The sequence below is a fragment of the Pangasianodon hypophthalmus genome, chromosome 3 (assembly GCF_027358585.1).
Source record: "Pangasianodon hypophthalmus isolate fPanHyp1 chromosome 3, fPanHyp1.pri, whole genome shotgun sequence".
Taxonomy (NCBI): domain Eukaryota; kingdom Metazoa; phylum Chordata; class Actinopteri; order Siluriformes; family Pangasiidae; genus Pangasianodon; species Pangasianodon hypophthalmus.
In genome coordinates, this window is record NC_069712.1 from 5,698,718 (window position 1) to 5,713,396 (window position 14,679).

General features: G+C 40.0%; 1 protein-coding gene across 4 annotated transcripts; it reads right to left on the reverse strand.

Annotated features, from left to right (window-relative positions):
* Positions 1-1,650: 1,650 nt before the first annotated feature.
* Positions 1,651-13,042, reverse strand: mmaa (metabolism of cobalamin associated A). Of its 4 annotated transcripts, none has more exons than XM_026932518.3 (7): positions 12,151-12,304; positions 10,115-10,537; positions 8,219-8,341; positions 7,222-7,392; positions 6,954-7,039; positions 6,706-6,855; positions 1,651-4,250 (listed from the first exon to the last, which is right to left on the reverse strand). In XM_026932518.3, exons 1-7 carry the CDS (start codon positions 12,206-12,208, stop codon positions 3,963-3,965), a joined length of 1,299 nt encoding a protein of 432 aa, XP_026788319.2. In that variant the 5' UTR covers positions 12,209-12,304; the 3' UTR covers positions 1,651-3,962. The 4 variants fall into 4 exon arrangements, with proteins under 4 accessions (XP_026788319.2, XP_034159075.1, XP_053088932.1 ...); XM_034303184.2 differs by lacking the exon at positions 12,151-12,304 and adding an exon at positions 12,911-13,042 and having other exon boundaries at positions 1,652-4,250; XM_053232957.1 differs by lacking the exon at positions 12,151-12,304 and adding an exon at positions 12,034-12,058 and having other exon boundaries at positions 1,652-4,250.
* Between the last annotated feature and the right edge of the window lie 1,637 nt (positions 13,043-14,679).

Here is a 14,679-nt window from a genome sequence, read left to right on the forward strand (position 1 = left end):
ATGTACTTTCACATGTTTTTCTCATGTTATTCATATAATCTCAGCGGAAAACCTTATGATCACATGGTTAAAGTGTGATTTCGCTGTAAGGGTTGGTCATGTGATGATTTAGATACATGTGATAGAGATGTTCAGGTTCACAGATTCACAGTGACAAGAGAAATATGCACCAGAAGAGCTTTAGTACATGAAAAACAACACTCTCCAAATACTCAGAGAGGCCCTGCTTCAACCAGTCAAAATGCTAAATATAGCCCAAAGTATACAAAGTAAAACAGAATAATGCGACATGACAGACAAATTGCGCTGTATGAATCGAGTCCTGCCAGTTTTAGATCCACTCACAGCCCGAGCACAGGAGATGAAGCTCCTGTGTGTGATTGATGGTGAGGGAGGTCCTTAGGCCTTAAGAGCCTATTAGTATTCACGCCGCATTCAGCATAGAGTCATAAGACAGAGGGCACATGCATGAGAGACAGGACACACAGACAGACAGACAGACACACACACACACACACACAAACAGCTTGTAGCACAAAGGCACAGATCGTCGTGTGCATGTGCAGTTCTGTATTCATCAGTGCAAAATCAAGGCAGAAGGTCATCCAAACACAGACCTCGAACATTATGAGGTAATGTTCAGAGACACACTTTTTTTCCCCCTCCAGTGTGATAGTGTAGACAGCGAGTGAGAGGGTTAACGACACAAACACACATACACTCTGTGTGCCTCACTGGCACGACACACTCATGACACACACCACTGCGGACTGAGACACACAGCTGTGGCATGTAGAGAGAGCCTTATTTACATAATGACCAACGGCCTTCCAAGAGGATGGCACCATCTAGTGTCGGCAGAGAAATAATTCCACTACCGAAAGGTCAGATTACAGCAAGTTCATGGCGATGTAAAAACATATGACATACTAAGGCTGGTGATTACAGTGTATTGTATAAGTATTCACCCCCCTGTGAACTTTTCCACATTTTGTTGTGTTATAACCTGGAACTGAATTCGACTTATTTGGGATTGTATATTCTTTTTTTAAAAAAATAAATAAATAACCATACTGTTGAAGATAGAAACAAATCAATGTAGTTTGCAAAATTATTTACAAAAAAAAAAAAATGCAAAAGTGGTAGTTGCATAAGTATTGACGCATATTGGTGCAATCAAGTCACTTAACTGGTTACACGCAGTCCCTATTTGTGCAATTAAAGTGTCACATGATCTAAATAAAAATACACCTGTTCTTGTTCACCAGAGTTTGTTAGGGAACTAAATTAACAGCATCATAAAGACCGAGGTACTATTAAAACAAGTCCAGGCCAACATTCTGCGAAAGTATCAATCAGGGTTTGGTTATAAAATAATATCCAACAGTGAACCATTAAATCTATTATTCAAAAAATGGAAGGAATATGGCACAACTGTGACTTGCCTACAGGAGGCCATCCACCAAAAGTCCAACTGTGTATAGATGGGATTAGACAGTGTTTTGGGTTATTTTTGTGTAAATTCATGACATATAATCCCTATTAAGTGCATTTCATTTGCAGGTGAAAAATGAAGACAACAAATTGTAGGAAATTTCAAGGGGGGGGGGAATACTTATGCAAGACACTAAGTATAGTTGACTGTTTGCATCCCCAAGAATTTCTCAAAAGCAGATTGTGTTTTTGAACAGTTACACCATACAGCACAAATATTACAGGAGTTAGGTTTATTAGCAAGATGAAAAGTCTGAGTCTTGTTGACCTGCTCTATTTAAATGCACTCCATCGAGATATTTGATGACTTAACACAATCAACAAATGTTTCATCAATTCAAATCACATTCCCTGAGAAGTTATGATTACTAAACAGTGCTAAGTGTGTTTACAGGATGAGCATCCTGGAATGAACACAGGACAGTCAGGACAGTTTATAATTTACAGCAGCAGCTCTTAGGTACAAATGTACAGTATCCAGATGAGATTATTCACAGAGATAACAACTCAGCAGACCACAGAAAATACTGATGGAGAAAGGGACAAAGAGATATAAAAGTGCATAAAGTATATAAAGGAAGCCAAAAAAAAAAACAAGCCAAAAAACCAGGTGAACTGCAGCCATGTGGAAGAGTGGACAGGAAGTATCTGAAGACACTGGTGGAATCCTCAACTGACAGGATTGGTAGTGCCAAGTATCAGGAAAGAAAACATTTGAGTATTTTTTCCCCTTGAGCTTATCTTGAGCTTATCATTTTTGTATGTGTTCATATACTTTTTGACAATTTCTGTTACTTGTAAAAGAAAGTACAGCTTAAAAACCTAATTCTTCATAGTACAAGTGTGCAAACTTTTGCACTCAACTGTAGCAATCAAACATCTCACAACAGCATAATGTATATCAGCTCAAAAGTGCATGTTTAAAGTCTTTCTACACATATAATAGAAAAAATATTGATTTGAAATAGAACTAGAAGCTTTTTCCCCACCACTTATAGCTTCTGTTTACATTTTTCTGGCCCAGAAATATACTCCGCCCCCAGCTAGAACATAGCAGCTCAGCACTGCCCCTTTTCCCTAAAAGGAAGCATGTGAAGTTTCAACAGAGAGGGTGGGATCAAAATGGGGGAAAGGGAGATGAGAAGGTTTATGGATGTTTGAAATGAAACAGCGATTCACCTCACATGCAGTAGAGGGCTGTAAAAGTGACAAACTGCACCTTTAATGCTGGTTGTGAGCTTCAAACACGCACTGCCAGTGTAACTGTACTTATATATTAACTGGAGTGACTAGTCAGACACAGTATGTAAAAGATAGCAGATAGGATTTTTTAAAAATAAAAACCTCTACAAGGTCAATTACCCGTCTGTTTATACTCGTGATGTGATGAAACCCTTGAGACTAAAATGAATAAATATCTCAACATAATTGATGATTATGAATTAATTTAACATGCTCTTTGAATAGCATGTATTTAAAACACGGACAAAGAGGATCAAACTATAGTACGTTTTAACTAATTATTTAATTTATTTCTATCCCTTTTCACCCTTGTCATGTCCTTAAAATACAACAATCATTAAAACCCAACATAATATAACAGTACAAGTGTCACATTTACCAGTATAACAGGTTTGATACAGTATATAAAGCAATCTCAGAAAGTAAATATTAAATTTCTCCATCAATACATTCTGGCTCATTCATTTTGTCTTCACAATGAGTTCACATTGGAGATTAATATGATATACATTGTGTCCTCCATTACAGCACTGGAGGAACAAACCTTTAAATAAAACACTCTTCAGTTGAGGATATGAATTTGGATTTTGAGTTAGTAACTCAATTCAAAAGTGAGCTCACTAAGCAATATCTCCATTTTTACACACATTGTAAAGCTGCAAAGTTGCAAAGTGTGTTCCTGCTCTAACACCACAGTCTATCAGAGCAGGGTGGACAAATCAGTAGCCCGAGCATCCGGGACAAGATAATTACATGTCTGTGTTATTCGTTTTTTATTTATAGTTACTTGATAGACAAGTAGGTTCAGTAGGCTAGCAGTCATCAGCGTTCTGGGTTTTTTTTTTTTCCACAAACGAGATGCTACATTAGAAACTTTCATTAAAGCAAAAGATAATCAGAATGACTGAGTTGTCTCCTATGCAGAAATTTACACACTAATTTGAGTCCATATTAGTGCACTTAACTAAGTAACTAGCTTTTGCATTTGTTATTACATTACGCTAGCTACCACTTTTTTAGTGTTGTCAGTTAGGTTTCTGGGCCAAAACATGGGACTAGATGATTTGTTCACCCCTGCTTCATGATTTCAATCAGATGTATAAGAGGTGTGAGAGCCTCAAACTACAAAGTGATTATACCAACCCATATATCAAAGCTATAAAACCAGAATCACGATTCATTCCTCACGTATCACTTCTTCACTTCTTTATGAAATGGGCTTTGTATTACTGTGTGGTCCTGAAGGCCCTCAGCAGGAGGTCGGCTGCCAGTCCGGGAGAGATGTCACCTTGTGTCACCCTGCGCTCCATCTCGGGCAGCGCTGCCTGCACCTCTGGATGTTCCTGAAAATGGCGCAGGGCATTTTCCTGGATCAGGCTCCACAGCCAGACCTTCTGCTGCTCACGCCTGCGGATTTGCAGCTCACCGCTAGACAACTTGGCATCACGATACTGTAGCATGACGTCCCAGAGCTCGGGCACACCCTGCCCTGTCTGAGAGGACACCCGGACCACCTGACCAAGACGGCACAGAGAGAGAGAGAGAGAGAGAGAGAGAGAGAGAGAGAGACAGAATCATATTAATGCTACAGTACAACATGGACTCTTAGAAAAAGATGACTTTATCAAGAGTTCTTTGGAGGGTTAAGGATGTTTTTCCTACTTGGAATTTATCTAAAAGGGAACCCTCTGCTATAGGGTTCTACACATTATCTTTATGGTTTTTCCAGCTGAAGAACCCTTTAGATTGCTCAAAAAAAAGTATATAAACCAATTAACTGTAACAAACTAAATTTCAAGCCACATTAGCTTTCCATCACATGCAAAATGGCATTTATTTTAATAAATCAGTGGTTTCAATTGGCAGACATCCTGTGTGTATAAAGTTCAACTCTGCTCACTTTTCTAGTGAATTTGGTCACACAAAATGTAGGAAGTACTAATTTTAGCAGTGTGCAGCCATGTGGTTGTATATATTTCATATTTCACTGCACAAGGAAGATTGTGCATATGACAAAGTTCATGAAACTGTATACAAAAAAGGTGGAATGTTGCCTAATTTTTTCAACAGTAGCTTGTACCAAAAAAGTGGATTTTACACACTAATTTTTCAAGGCTCCAAGTGGAAATGAAATATTGATTTGCAGATTCAGCTCGCTTCGCTTCATTTCAACACATCAGATGAGAATTTGAACAGATAATACATACAGAACATCTGCATTTATGCGTATGTTGAAGGAAAGACTTTTACACCTGCCTTTCTGCTTGTCAAAAATCCAATATGAACAGGTCGGACTTACACATCCGGCATATTAAAGCGACGCAATAGAAATTCTTTAACAGAGGATAAAGTTGATATCTGCTTTAAATATGCTGATAAAGCTGGACATGCAAGAAGGTTAAGCACACCCACACAGGCCTTCTTGGTTTCAATGACTGATGAACTACAGGCTGGAAAGTCTTCAGAGCAGGGAAAAAAAAAATCAATATGGCTGAGTGAAAGGGATGCTGCACTGAGAGCCCTCTGTGGATATGGAGACAAAGATGTGAGCGACTCTCGTGCGAGTGGGTGGCCTCTAATCAGTGAAATGCCACGCTGGCACTCTGCCAATAGGCAGATGTAGTGCTGTGGGGATAGAAGACAAAGGGCTGTGTGCCAGGGTCCAAAAGACAGAGCAAAGCATGCTGGGAATTAGACATTACAGCATGTTACATACATAAACCCCTAAGCTCAATCAGTGTGATGAAAAATGTGAAGGAACAGGGGTGGACTGAGGATACCAGAGCTGTGACTAAGTCCCTCATTTAGCAGAATGTTACGTGTAATGTTAGCCATGTCGATCAGCGCTGCTGGCATCCCAACCCCAGTGTTAATTAAAGAAGATGGATCAGTCGTCTGGTATAAAGGCGAGTATTCACAGGCAGGAATGTTCTCGGAGCTCAGCACTCCATCACTGAGACGCTCTGTGAATAGCAGCCCTGGACTGTTTAACGTATTCTGGACGAGGATCGGTTTCCGGCTCAGGCTGACATCTGCGGACCGCATGTGCCGAGCAGAAGCGTCTGAAGCAGGACGGATCCAAAACAGCCTCCCCTGCTGGCCACAGGGCCAGAACAACAAGACAAACATCATTTCCGGGGTATGAATTATGTTAGGCACAAAATGACTTAAGTAGGTTTCATCTCAGTCAGAAACACAAAAAAGCAAATAGATTAGAAAGAATTTATTAAGAAGAAAGATCAGGAGGATATGAGGGTAGAAGGTTGTGAGTTCAAATCACAAGTCTGCCACAAAGCCACTTTTGGTGTTAAAGAAAAAAAATCCATCTTGAACCACTTGCATATCAATATTTATAACATTCAACTGTGCAAAAAATTTATTTTATAATGAAATTCATGGGCACAGGCTCAAGCTCAGTGGGCACAGGCTCATCAAAACTGGGCAGTTGAAGATAGGAGAAAGACCAGGCGACTTTTTCCAAACTTCAACTGTCTAGTTTGTGTGATCCTGTACCCACTAGCCTCAGATTCCTGTTCTTGGCTGACAGCAGTGAACCCTGATGTGGTCCTCTGCTGTTCTAGCCAATCCGCCTCAAGATTCGACATACTGTGAGATGCTTTTCTGTTCATGACGATTGAACGAGTGGTTATTTGAGTTACCGTAGTCTTCCTGTCAGCTCGAACCAGTCTGGCCATTCTCATCTGACCCTCTTGCATCAACAAGGATGCTTTTTGTTTTTTGTACCATTCTGTGTAAACTCTAGAGACTGCTGTGTGTGAAAATCCCAGGAGATCAACAGTTTCTGAAATACTCAAACTCAGCCAGCCCAACTATGTCACTGTCACTGATGTGAACTTTAACTGAAGCTTTCAACCTATATCTGCATGAGCGCATATAAATCATTTCAAAGGTTATCGTTTTGCTGGTGCATACACATGAAAATGTGGACCAACTTGCATGGATATGTACCTTAGGTGTCCAGGTTTTGGATTTCTTTCGGAGCAGCTTCAACGCACTTGTGTACTCGGCTTGAATCTTGCGGGCTGGAACGACCAAATCACCGTCTGACTTCGTGACCACGACCAGGTCAGCTTTCTCAATGATACCTCTCTTTATTCCCTGTATTCCCATATTTAAAAAAAAGAGAGAGTTTTAAAAGAGAATTTATATACATCTCACCATGTTTAACCTAGAAATAAATGAAGTGAAACGTTAACCTGTAGCTCATCGCCTCCTGCTGGTGGAATTAGCAACACAAAAAGGTCCACCATATCTGCCACAGCAAATTCAGACTGTCCAACACCTGGAGACGCACATACACACACCACAAATCAACATCTAGTAAAGTTAAAATGCAAATACATCAATTGCACATATATTAGGGAAATTCTAAATAACAGTATGCATTTTAAGGCAAAAAAATTATTATAAATGAATGAATGAATGAATGAATGAATGATCTCCTGTAATTCTATAAGTCCTTACCCACTGTTTCCACAAGCACGATGTCATAGCCTGCTCCCTCACACAGGACTATAGCCTCATTGGTGGTCCTCGTTACCCCACCGAGCGTGCCCGAGGATGGTGATGGCCGGATGAAGGCATTCATGTCTCGCGAGAGCTCTGTCATCCGCGTCTTATCCCCCATCAGCGAGCCTGCGACAGCACAGTGGCTTTCACATTGATGTCGCTTTTTTTTTTTTTTTAAACTGATAACATCAATGTATAATAGAATTTTACAACAGTGCTGCTGAATTCTCGATTCTCTCTGGTCAGAAGGTGTTGATTAATTTTCCATAACAGCAGCACAGTTTCAAATTTTCCTAATATGTTATCATTTCTATAGTAATAAATAGTTCACAGGGACTGTGAATTTAGGTTTTCCACCACAGGAAAGTCTTCAAGACAGAGGAGTTTATGTTTTCTGGGTAACATGACAAGCTACATTTTTTTCCATTTTATTAACTTTAAGAGACAAGAAAAGCTGGTGAGGGAACGACTGTTTAGAGCTGCTATAATGTACTGTAAGTGATCACTTGTTTCACAAATTTAAACGTAACTATAAATGGATCAAATCTGTGATGTTTGTTAATAAATTAAAAACTCTAATTGTCAGCAAATTGTTGTGGTATAAGGGGAAGAAAACAAATCAGGACGTAGTGTTATAGGAAAATAATCAACTTCGGGGTGGTAACAGTAAGTCCACTTTTCATCAGGTCACATCATCTCACCCTGTCGTTGATTATTATCCTATAGCAGAATGCCTCTCTAAGAGTTTATTCCTTACATCATGCTTTTCTAATTAGCTTGAAGAAAAACAATGAAGCAAAACCAGAAATTTACAATTCCAGTTCACATGTCTACCACAAGTTGAGATCTGACTGGTTGCTCATAATGAAAATAGAAGGCTACACAATCCACCAGCATATGTGGCTGTTTGGTCTAAATTGTATTTTTTATTTAATTGTGTTGTAGAGCTTACCTCCCGTAGTGCATGATGAAGGGTCCACAGCCAACACTGAGACTTTGTGGCCTTTTCCTGTCAGCATTTTCCCCAGCACCTCGATGAAGGAAGATTTCCCAGCACCAGGAGGACCAGACAACCCTGCAGTCACAAACAAAAATAAAGAAAGACAGCTTTTTAAATTTCATTTACTGAGTATTTTGCACGATTTCTCTACCTGCTTGAACACCCACTCTGCTGCGCTGTACTCGTTGCCAAATGAGTAAATGTAAATGATCGGTATGATGGAAGCTACAGTAGCTGGGGATACAGCAAGATCCTCACACTTCTCCATTTTTGAGCCCAAATCAAATTTGAATGGGATGTTTAGAGTGCAATCAAAATCTGTAATCAAATCTATGTTGTGTATGTAAAACTATTTTTCTGTATCAGGCATTACATCTGCACTGTACCTCTAAAAGCCCCTCCATTAGAATAAGACTCTACCTAATGCTATTACGAGGAAAAGACACCCACGTTGCAATCTTTGTGATTATTCCTGTGTAATGTTCATTCATTCATTTTCCTTCTGCTTCTCCTGGTGGGAGTCACAGTGCCAGCAGATGGAGAATGTCAGTCCAGACTCTTCTATCCTTGGCTGCAGATTCCAGCTCCTCCTGGGGGATCTCCAATCATTCCCAAGCCAACTGCGAGATACACTATATGGCCAAAAGTCTGTGGACACCTGAGCATAACACTTATTTGTGCTTGCTGAACATTCCATTCCAGATTTATTCCCCCTTTGCTGTTAGAATAACCTCCACTCTTCTGGGAAGGCTTTCCACTAGATTTTGGAGCATAAAGGTGGAGGGTATATGCAGGAGGGTACATGCAGAAGGCAGAATGGAAGTGTGTTATATGTTATGTATATTATGTTAAATGCTACTTGTGGGTGTACTATTTGTGTAAGATTTGCCAGTAATTGCAAAAGCATTAGTGAGATCAGGCACTGATGTTGGGTGAGGAGGTCTGGGGTGCAGTCAGTGTTCCAGTTCATCCCAAAGGTGTTCAGTGGGGTTGAGGTCAGGGCTCTGTGCAGGACACTCGAGTTCTTCTACTCCAACCTTCACACACCATGTCTTCATGGAACTCGCTTTGTGCACAGGGGCATTGTCATGCTGGAACAGGTTTGAGCCTCTTAGTTCCAGTGAAGGGAAATTGTAATCATACAGCATACAAAGACATCCTATACAATCGTGTGTTTCAAATTTGTGGTAACAGTTTGGGGAAGAACCACATATGGGTGTGATGGTCAGGGGTCCACATATTTTGTGCCATATAGTACAATAAGTGTATAAGCTCTGTAGTGGGTCCTGCGTCTGCCCCGGGGTCACAATCCAGTCTAACATATCTGATACAGCTGGATGCATCCTTGTAAGGTGCCCAAACCACCTCAACGTGCTCTTCATGCTTCAGAGGAGCATGAAGACGTTGTCTGATTGTCAAGCTCCTCAGCTTATCATGGACAGTAAGCCCAGAAACCCTGTGGAGGAACTTTACATCTTATTTATTTGGGTTGCTCAGTGGTGCAGGTCCTGGGTCCCCAAATTGATCCTAAGCTTGTGTGGCATTTTGCATGTTCTTCTGTGTCTGTATGGATTTCCTCTGGGTTCTCTGGCTTCCTCCTGCATCTCAAAAACATGCCAGTAGGTAGACTAGTGAGTCTAAATTGTCCATAAGTGTGACTGAGTGTGTGAATGAGTGTGTGTGTCCCATCCAGGGTGTATTCCTGCCTAGGCTCCAGATCCACGGCAAACCCTGACCAGGATAAAGTACTTACTAAAGATGACTGAATGTATTTATTTTTAATGACATTTCTTATTTATTTATCTCTGCAGCTGTGAACAAATCCTCCAGCCCAATTCCTTTACTCACCCACTCTGAAGGCCACTGGTTTCCCTCCTGCGATCCTCTCGCGCTCTTGCCGGTACGCCAGCACCCTCTGCAGCAGCACCTGGGACAGCTCCTTCTTCCGAGGATGCTGCGTCTCCACCAGCGTTATACACTCAGCCAGAGATGACCTCTGACCCCTGATCAGTCCGTCATACAGCCGCTCGAGCACTGTCCTCTCTCTGACAGTCAGATCCGAAACACTGTGGCTCAAAGCCTCCTCCGTAGACACGTTCCTCCGGTGGGACAGGACACAGACGGGTCCATGATGCATCTCTGCTCTGGTCCTTTGAAGGATCTGGGAGGAATGTTTAGCTGTGGCTGAGCTCAGAGTCCTGATACGATATAACACTGGGAGGAGGGCAGCTGGAGCCATGGCACTGTGACGAAGAGGCCCGGACACAGCGACTGTGGAACAGAGAGAGGAGAGGAATGAGGGAGAGAATCGCACAAACGTGTGTGGATTGAGATACCTACGCTATAGAATATACAATGTGCTGTATTTATTTATTGGATGTGCAAATGTTTTATTAGACTATAACAGTGTTTAAAATAAAAACAGGAAGTAATATGTTTAAAAGAGTAAAATATAAAAAATCCCCACTTTTATTTACTTATTTATTTATTTATTTATTTATTAAAATTGAGGTGAAGTAACACTACATGTGCAAAAAGTTGGTCCTTATTAAACTGTAACAGTTTTTGTTTGTTTGTTTGTTTGTTTTTGTAAAGAAAAAAAACAGGAAATAATATTTTTAAAAGAGCACTGGTGAAGCAACACTGGATGTTAAAATGAACGAACACAGAGGGTCTTTATTTCACTATAATAATGTTTTAGGCTTAAACAGAAAACAAACAGAAAAAATGTAAGAGTAATCACTAATTTTATTTATTTATTTTTAAAGCATCTTATTTATTACTATTTATTAATTATTTCTTATTTTTGTTTTCATATAACACTGGATGGGCAAATGAACAAACACTGTGGGCCGTTATTACACTGCAACTGTGTTACAGATTTAAAAAAAGATATTATATATTAAACATAGATATGAAATATTTTTAAAATAGTAAAATAAAAATCCATAATTTTACAAATAGTTTTTTTTGGGGTGAAGCAACACTGGATGGTACAATGAACAAACACAGATGGTCTTTATCTGACTATAATGGAGTTTTAGATTTATAAAAGGAAAAAAAAAAAAGAAAAACAAACAGGATGTGATTTTTAAAGAGTAAGCTCTAATCTTTAAACCTTTTATTTATTTTTAAGTGTTGTTTTCAAGCTAGACACTAGATGAACAAACACAGAGCTTACTTTCTGACCTTTACTGGCCTAACAGCGCTATCTATCTATCTGTCTATCTATCTATCTATCTATCTATCTATCTATCATAGAAAAGCAATATATTTTAAAAGACTCTCTCTCTGTCTCTCTCTCTCTCTCTCTCTCTCTGTGTGTGTGTATATATATATCGTGAGAGAAAGAGAGACAGATAGATAGATTTTTTCCCTTCTTTTTCTTTTTTGAGGTAAAGCAACACTGGATGTTAAAATGAAAAAACACACAACCTAAAGTTATTTTAGGCTTAAGAAAATAAATATATAAAAGACAATAAATAATAAATAAAAACAAAGACATCACTATAGAAAACAAACACTAATAATTGTAATGATAATTATTCATTATATTAGTATTAATATTAATATTGGATAAGAATAAGATATTCTTTTAAGGTTAAATAACACTGGATGTGTAAAAGAGGTTCCTTATTAGACTAAAACTGTACTTTAGGCAACACTTTTTAACTATTATATTTAAAAACACTTCTTTTATAACGTGTTGTAAATAAGTCTCCGAAATGATGACTTTAACCTCCTCACTCATTCATTCAGACACTCACTGACACTCATGCAGCCTTTAACACCGACTCCTTACCTTCCACTACCTCTCTCTCTCTCTCTCTCTCTCTCTGTCTCTCTCTCACTCCACAAACATCTTCCTCACTAACATTATTTACCTAAAACCCGAGCAAACCGCTTCACCACCTCACTGTGTTGCTCAGTCAGCAGCCGCATCCCAAAACCCGCCCTACGGGACTCAAAGTGCACTAGATAATGTGTATTTCTCTCTCGCTGTAGTGCGCAGATGGAGGCAGTGAGGAGAGGTTTGAGATGCAGCCACTATCATTGACCTCTCATGCGAGGTAACAGAAGGCTAACGTTCACTTCCGGGTCGCGACCTGGAGTCGCGTTTTCTTTTTCCATAATAAAAGTCTGGTTTAAAAAAAAAAAAAAGTCGTTCAGCTTCAGACGAGATCAGTGACCAATGACTACGAATACAGAAACTGGGATCGACATTATTATAAATAAAAAGAATTATATTAATAATATTTATAACTATTAATATAACAACAGTTATTATTATTATTATTATTATTATTATTATTATTATTATTATTATGTTTACAGGACAAAAAAACAAGATTTTTATATTTCATTTCTAAGCAGTTTGTTTGTTTGTTTGTTTGTTCATGCTTTCATAAGTTTACTTTGTTTCCCTTAATGTGGCAAGCATCACATTCAAACATATTTAACATGACTTGATGTCTAGCACTATGAAAAACATCCAGAAACCGAGTCTTTCTTTATTCTTTCTTGATTTTTCAGACTTTCAGGTGTTGCATTTCCCTCATGGAGGTTCATTTCTGTCTCACTATTTGAGCTGTGAAGTGACCGACACACACCCCTCAGTATACCTTCCACTGGTGAATACGTAACCTGCAGTGTCTGTGTACAGCGGCTCCTCTCTGCAGACTCTGTGCTCAGGGGTCCAGCAGCTCCTCACACACACACACACGTGCGAGTGGAGACGAGGGGAAGCAGACGAGCCTCACTGCAGGCAGATCTGCTCTGTATCACGCAGAAGCAGCACATGAGGGGCAGCAGTGTGAAAGAGGGAAAGTGCTGGAAGCATCAACAACAAGCCAAGAGTAGTTTGTGTGTGTGCACTTATCTGTGTGTGTGTATAAGTACTTATGGGTGTACTGTTTGTGTATATAGTGTCTGTGTGTGCACTTGTCTGTCTGTAAATGTGTACGTACTGTGTGTGTGTAAGTACTGATTGTGTGTGCATGTTGTGTGTGCACTTTGTGTGTGTAAGTACTGTTTGTGTGCGCACTTGTTTGTCTATAAGTGTGTAAGTGCTGTGTGTGTGTGTGTGTGTGCGTGCACTTGTTTGTCTATAAGTGTGTAAGTGCTGTGTGTGCACTTGTTTGTCTATAAGTGTGTAAGTGCTGTGTGTGCACTTGTTTGTCTATAAGTGTGTAAGTGCTGTGTGTGTGTGTGCACTTGTTTGTCTATAAGTGTGTAAGTGCTGTGTGTGTGTGTGTGTGTGTGTGTGTGTGTGTGCACTTGTCTGTCTATAAGTGCGTAAGTGCTGTGTGTGTGTGTGTGTGTGTGCGCACTTGTTTGTCTATAATTGTGCAAGTGCTGTGTGTGTGTGTGTGTGTGTGTGCACTTGTCTGTCTATAAGTGCGTAAGTGCTGTGTGTGTGTGTGTGTGTGTGTGCACTTGTTTGTCTATAATTGTGTAAGTGCTGTGTGTGTGTGTGTGTGTGTGTGTGTGTGTGTGCACTTGTTTGTCTATAAGTGGGTAAGTGCTGTGTGTGTGTGTGTGTGTGTGTGTGTGTGTGCGCACTTGTTTGTCTATAAGTGTGTAAGGGCTGTGTGTGTGTGTGCACTTGTTTGCCTATAAGTGTGTAAGTGATGTGTGTGTGTGTGTGTGTGTGTGCACTTGTTTGTCTATAAGTGTGTAAGTGCTGTGTGTGTGTGCACTTGTCTGTCTATAAGTGCACAAGTGCTGTGTATGTGTGTGTGTGTGTGTGTGCACTTGTTTGTCTATAATTGTGCAAGTGCTGTGTGTGTGTGTGTGTGTGCACTTGTTTGTCTATAAGTGTGTAAGTGCTGTGTGTGTGGGGGTGTGTGCACTTGTCTGTCTGAAGGGTGTGTGTGTGCACTTGTTTGTCTATAAGTGTGTAAGTGCTGTGTGTGTATGTGTGTGCACTGGTCTGTCTGAAGAGTTTGTGTGTGTGTGTGTGTGTGTGTACTTGTCTGTCTGAAGGGTGTGTGTTTGTGTGTGTGTGCGCACTTGTCTGTCTGAAGGGTGTGTGTGTGCACTTGTTTGTCTGAAGGGTGTGTGTTTGTGTGTGTGTGTGCACTTGTCTGTCTGAAGGGTGTGTGTGTGTGTGTGTGTGCGTGTGCGCACTTGTCTGCTTTGGAGATGCAGCTACAATTTTATTTGTCCTTGACAACGACAGTGAAGCTTGTACCATATGACCTTTTTCAGCACCATGACATTATTCCATGTTAGGTGGAAATGACCTATTTTAATTTTTATTTATTTTTCCAGCATGAAACTTTGTGCTTGTTTTAGATGAAGTAAAAGAGAAGACTTTAAAAGACAGCATGTGGCCAGTGGTACTGCTGATGTTTCTGTATCACGGTGTATTGAAAAGCCTCACACACACACACAGGGATCATTTTAGCTTC

What these genes read in the sequence shown, in the direction of transcription:
- mmaa (XM_026932518.3), bottom strand. Translation starts at nt 12,208, where the DNA reads ATGCGGCTGCTGACTGAGCAACACAGTGAGGTGGTGAAGCGGTTTGCT. An exon ending in ACCAGTGGCCTTCAGAGTGG is followed by an intron (nt 8,342 to 10,114) that starts GTGAGTAAAGGA and finishes TTGTGACTGCAG; the next exon opens with GGTTGTCTGGTCCTCCTGGT. An exon ending in CCAAAACCTGGACACCTAAG is followed by an intron (nt 4,251 to 6,705) that starts GTACATATCCAT and finishes CGTCTTGGTCAG; the next exon opens with GTGGTCCGGGTGTCCTCTCA.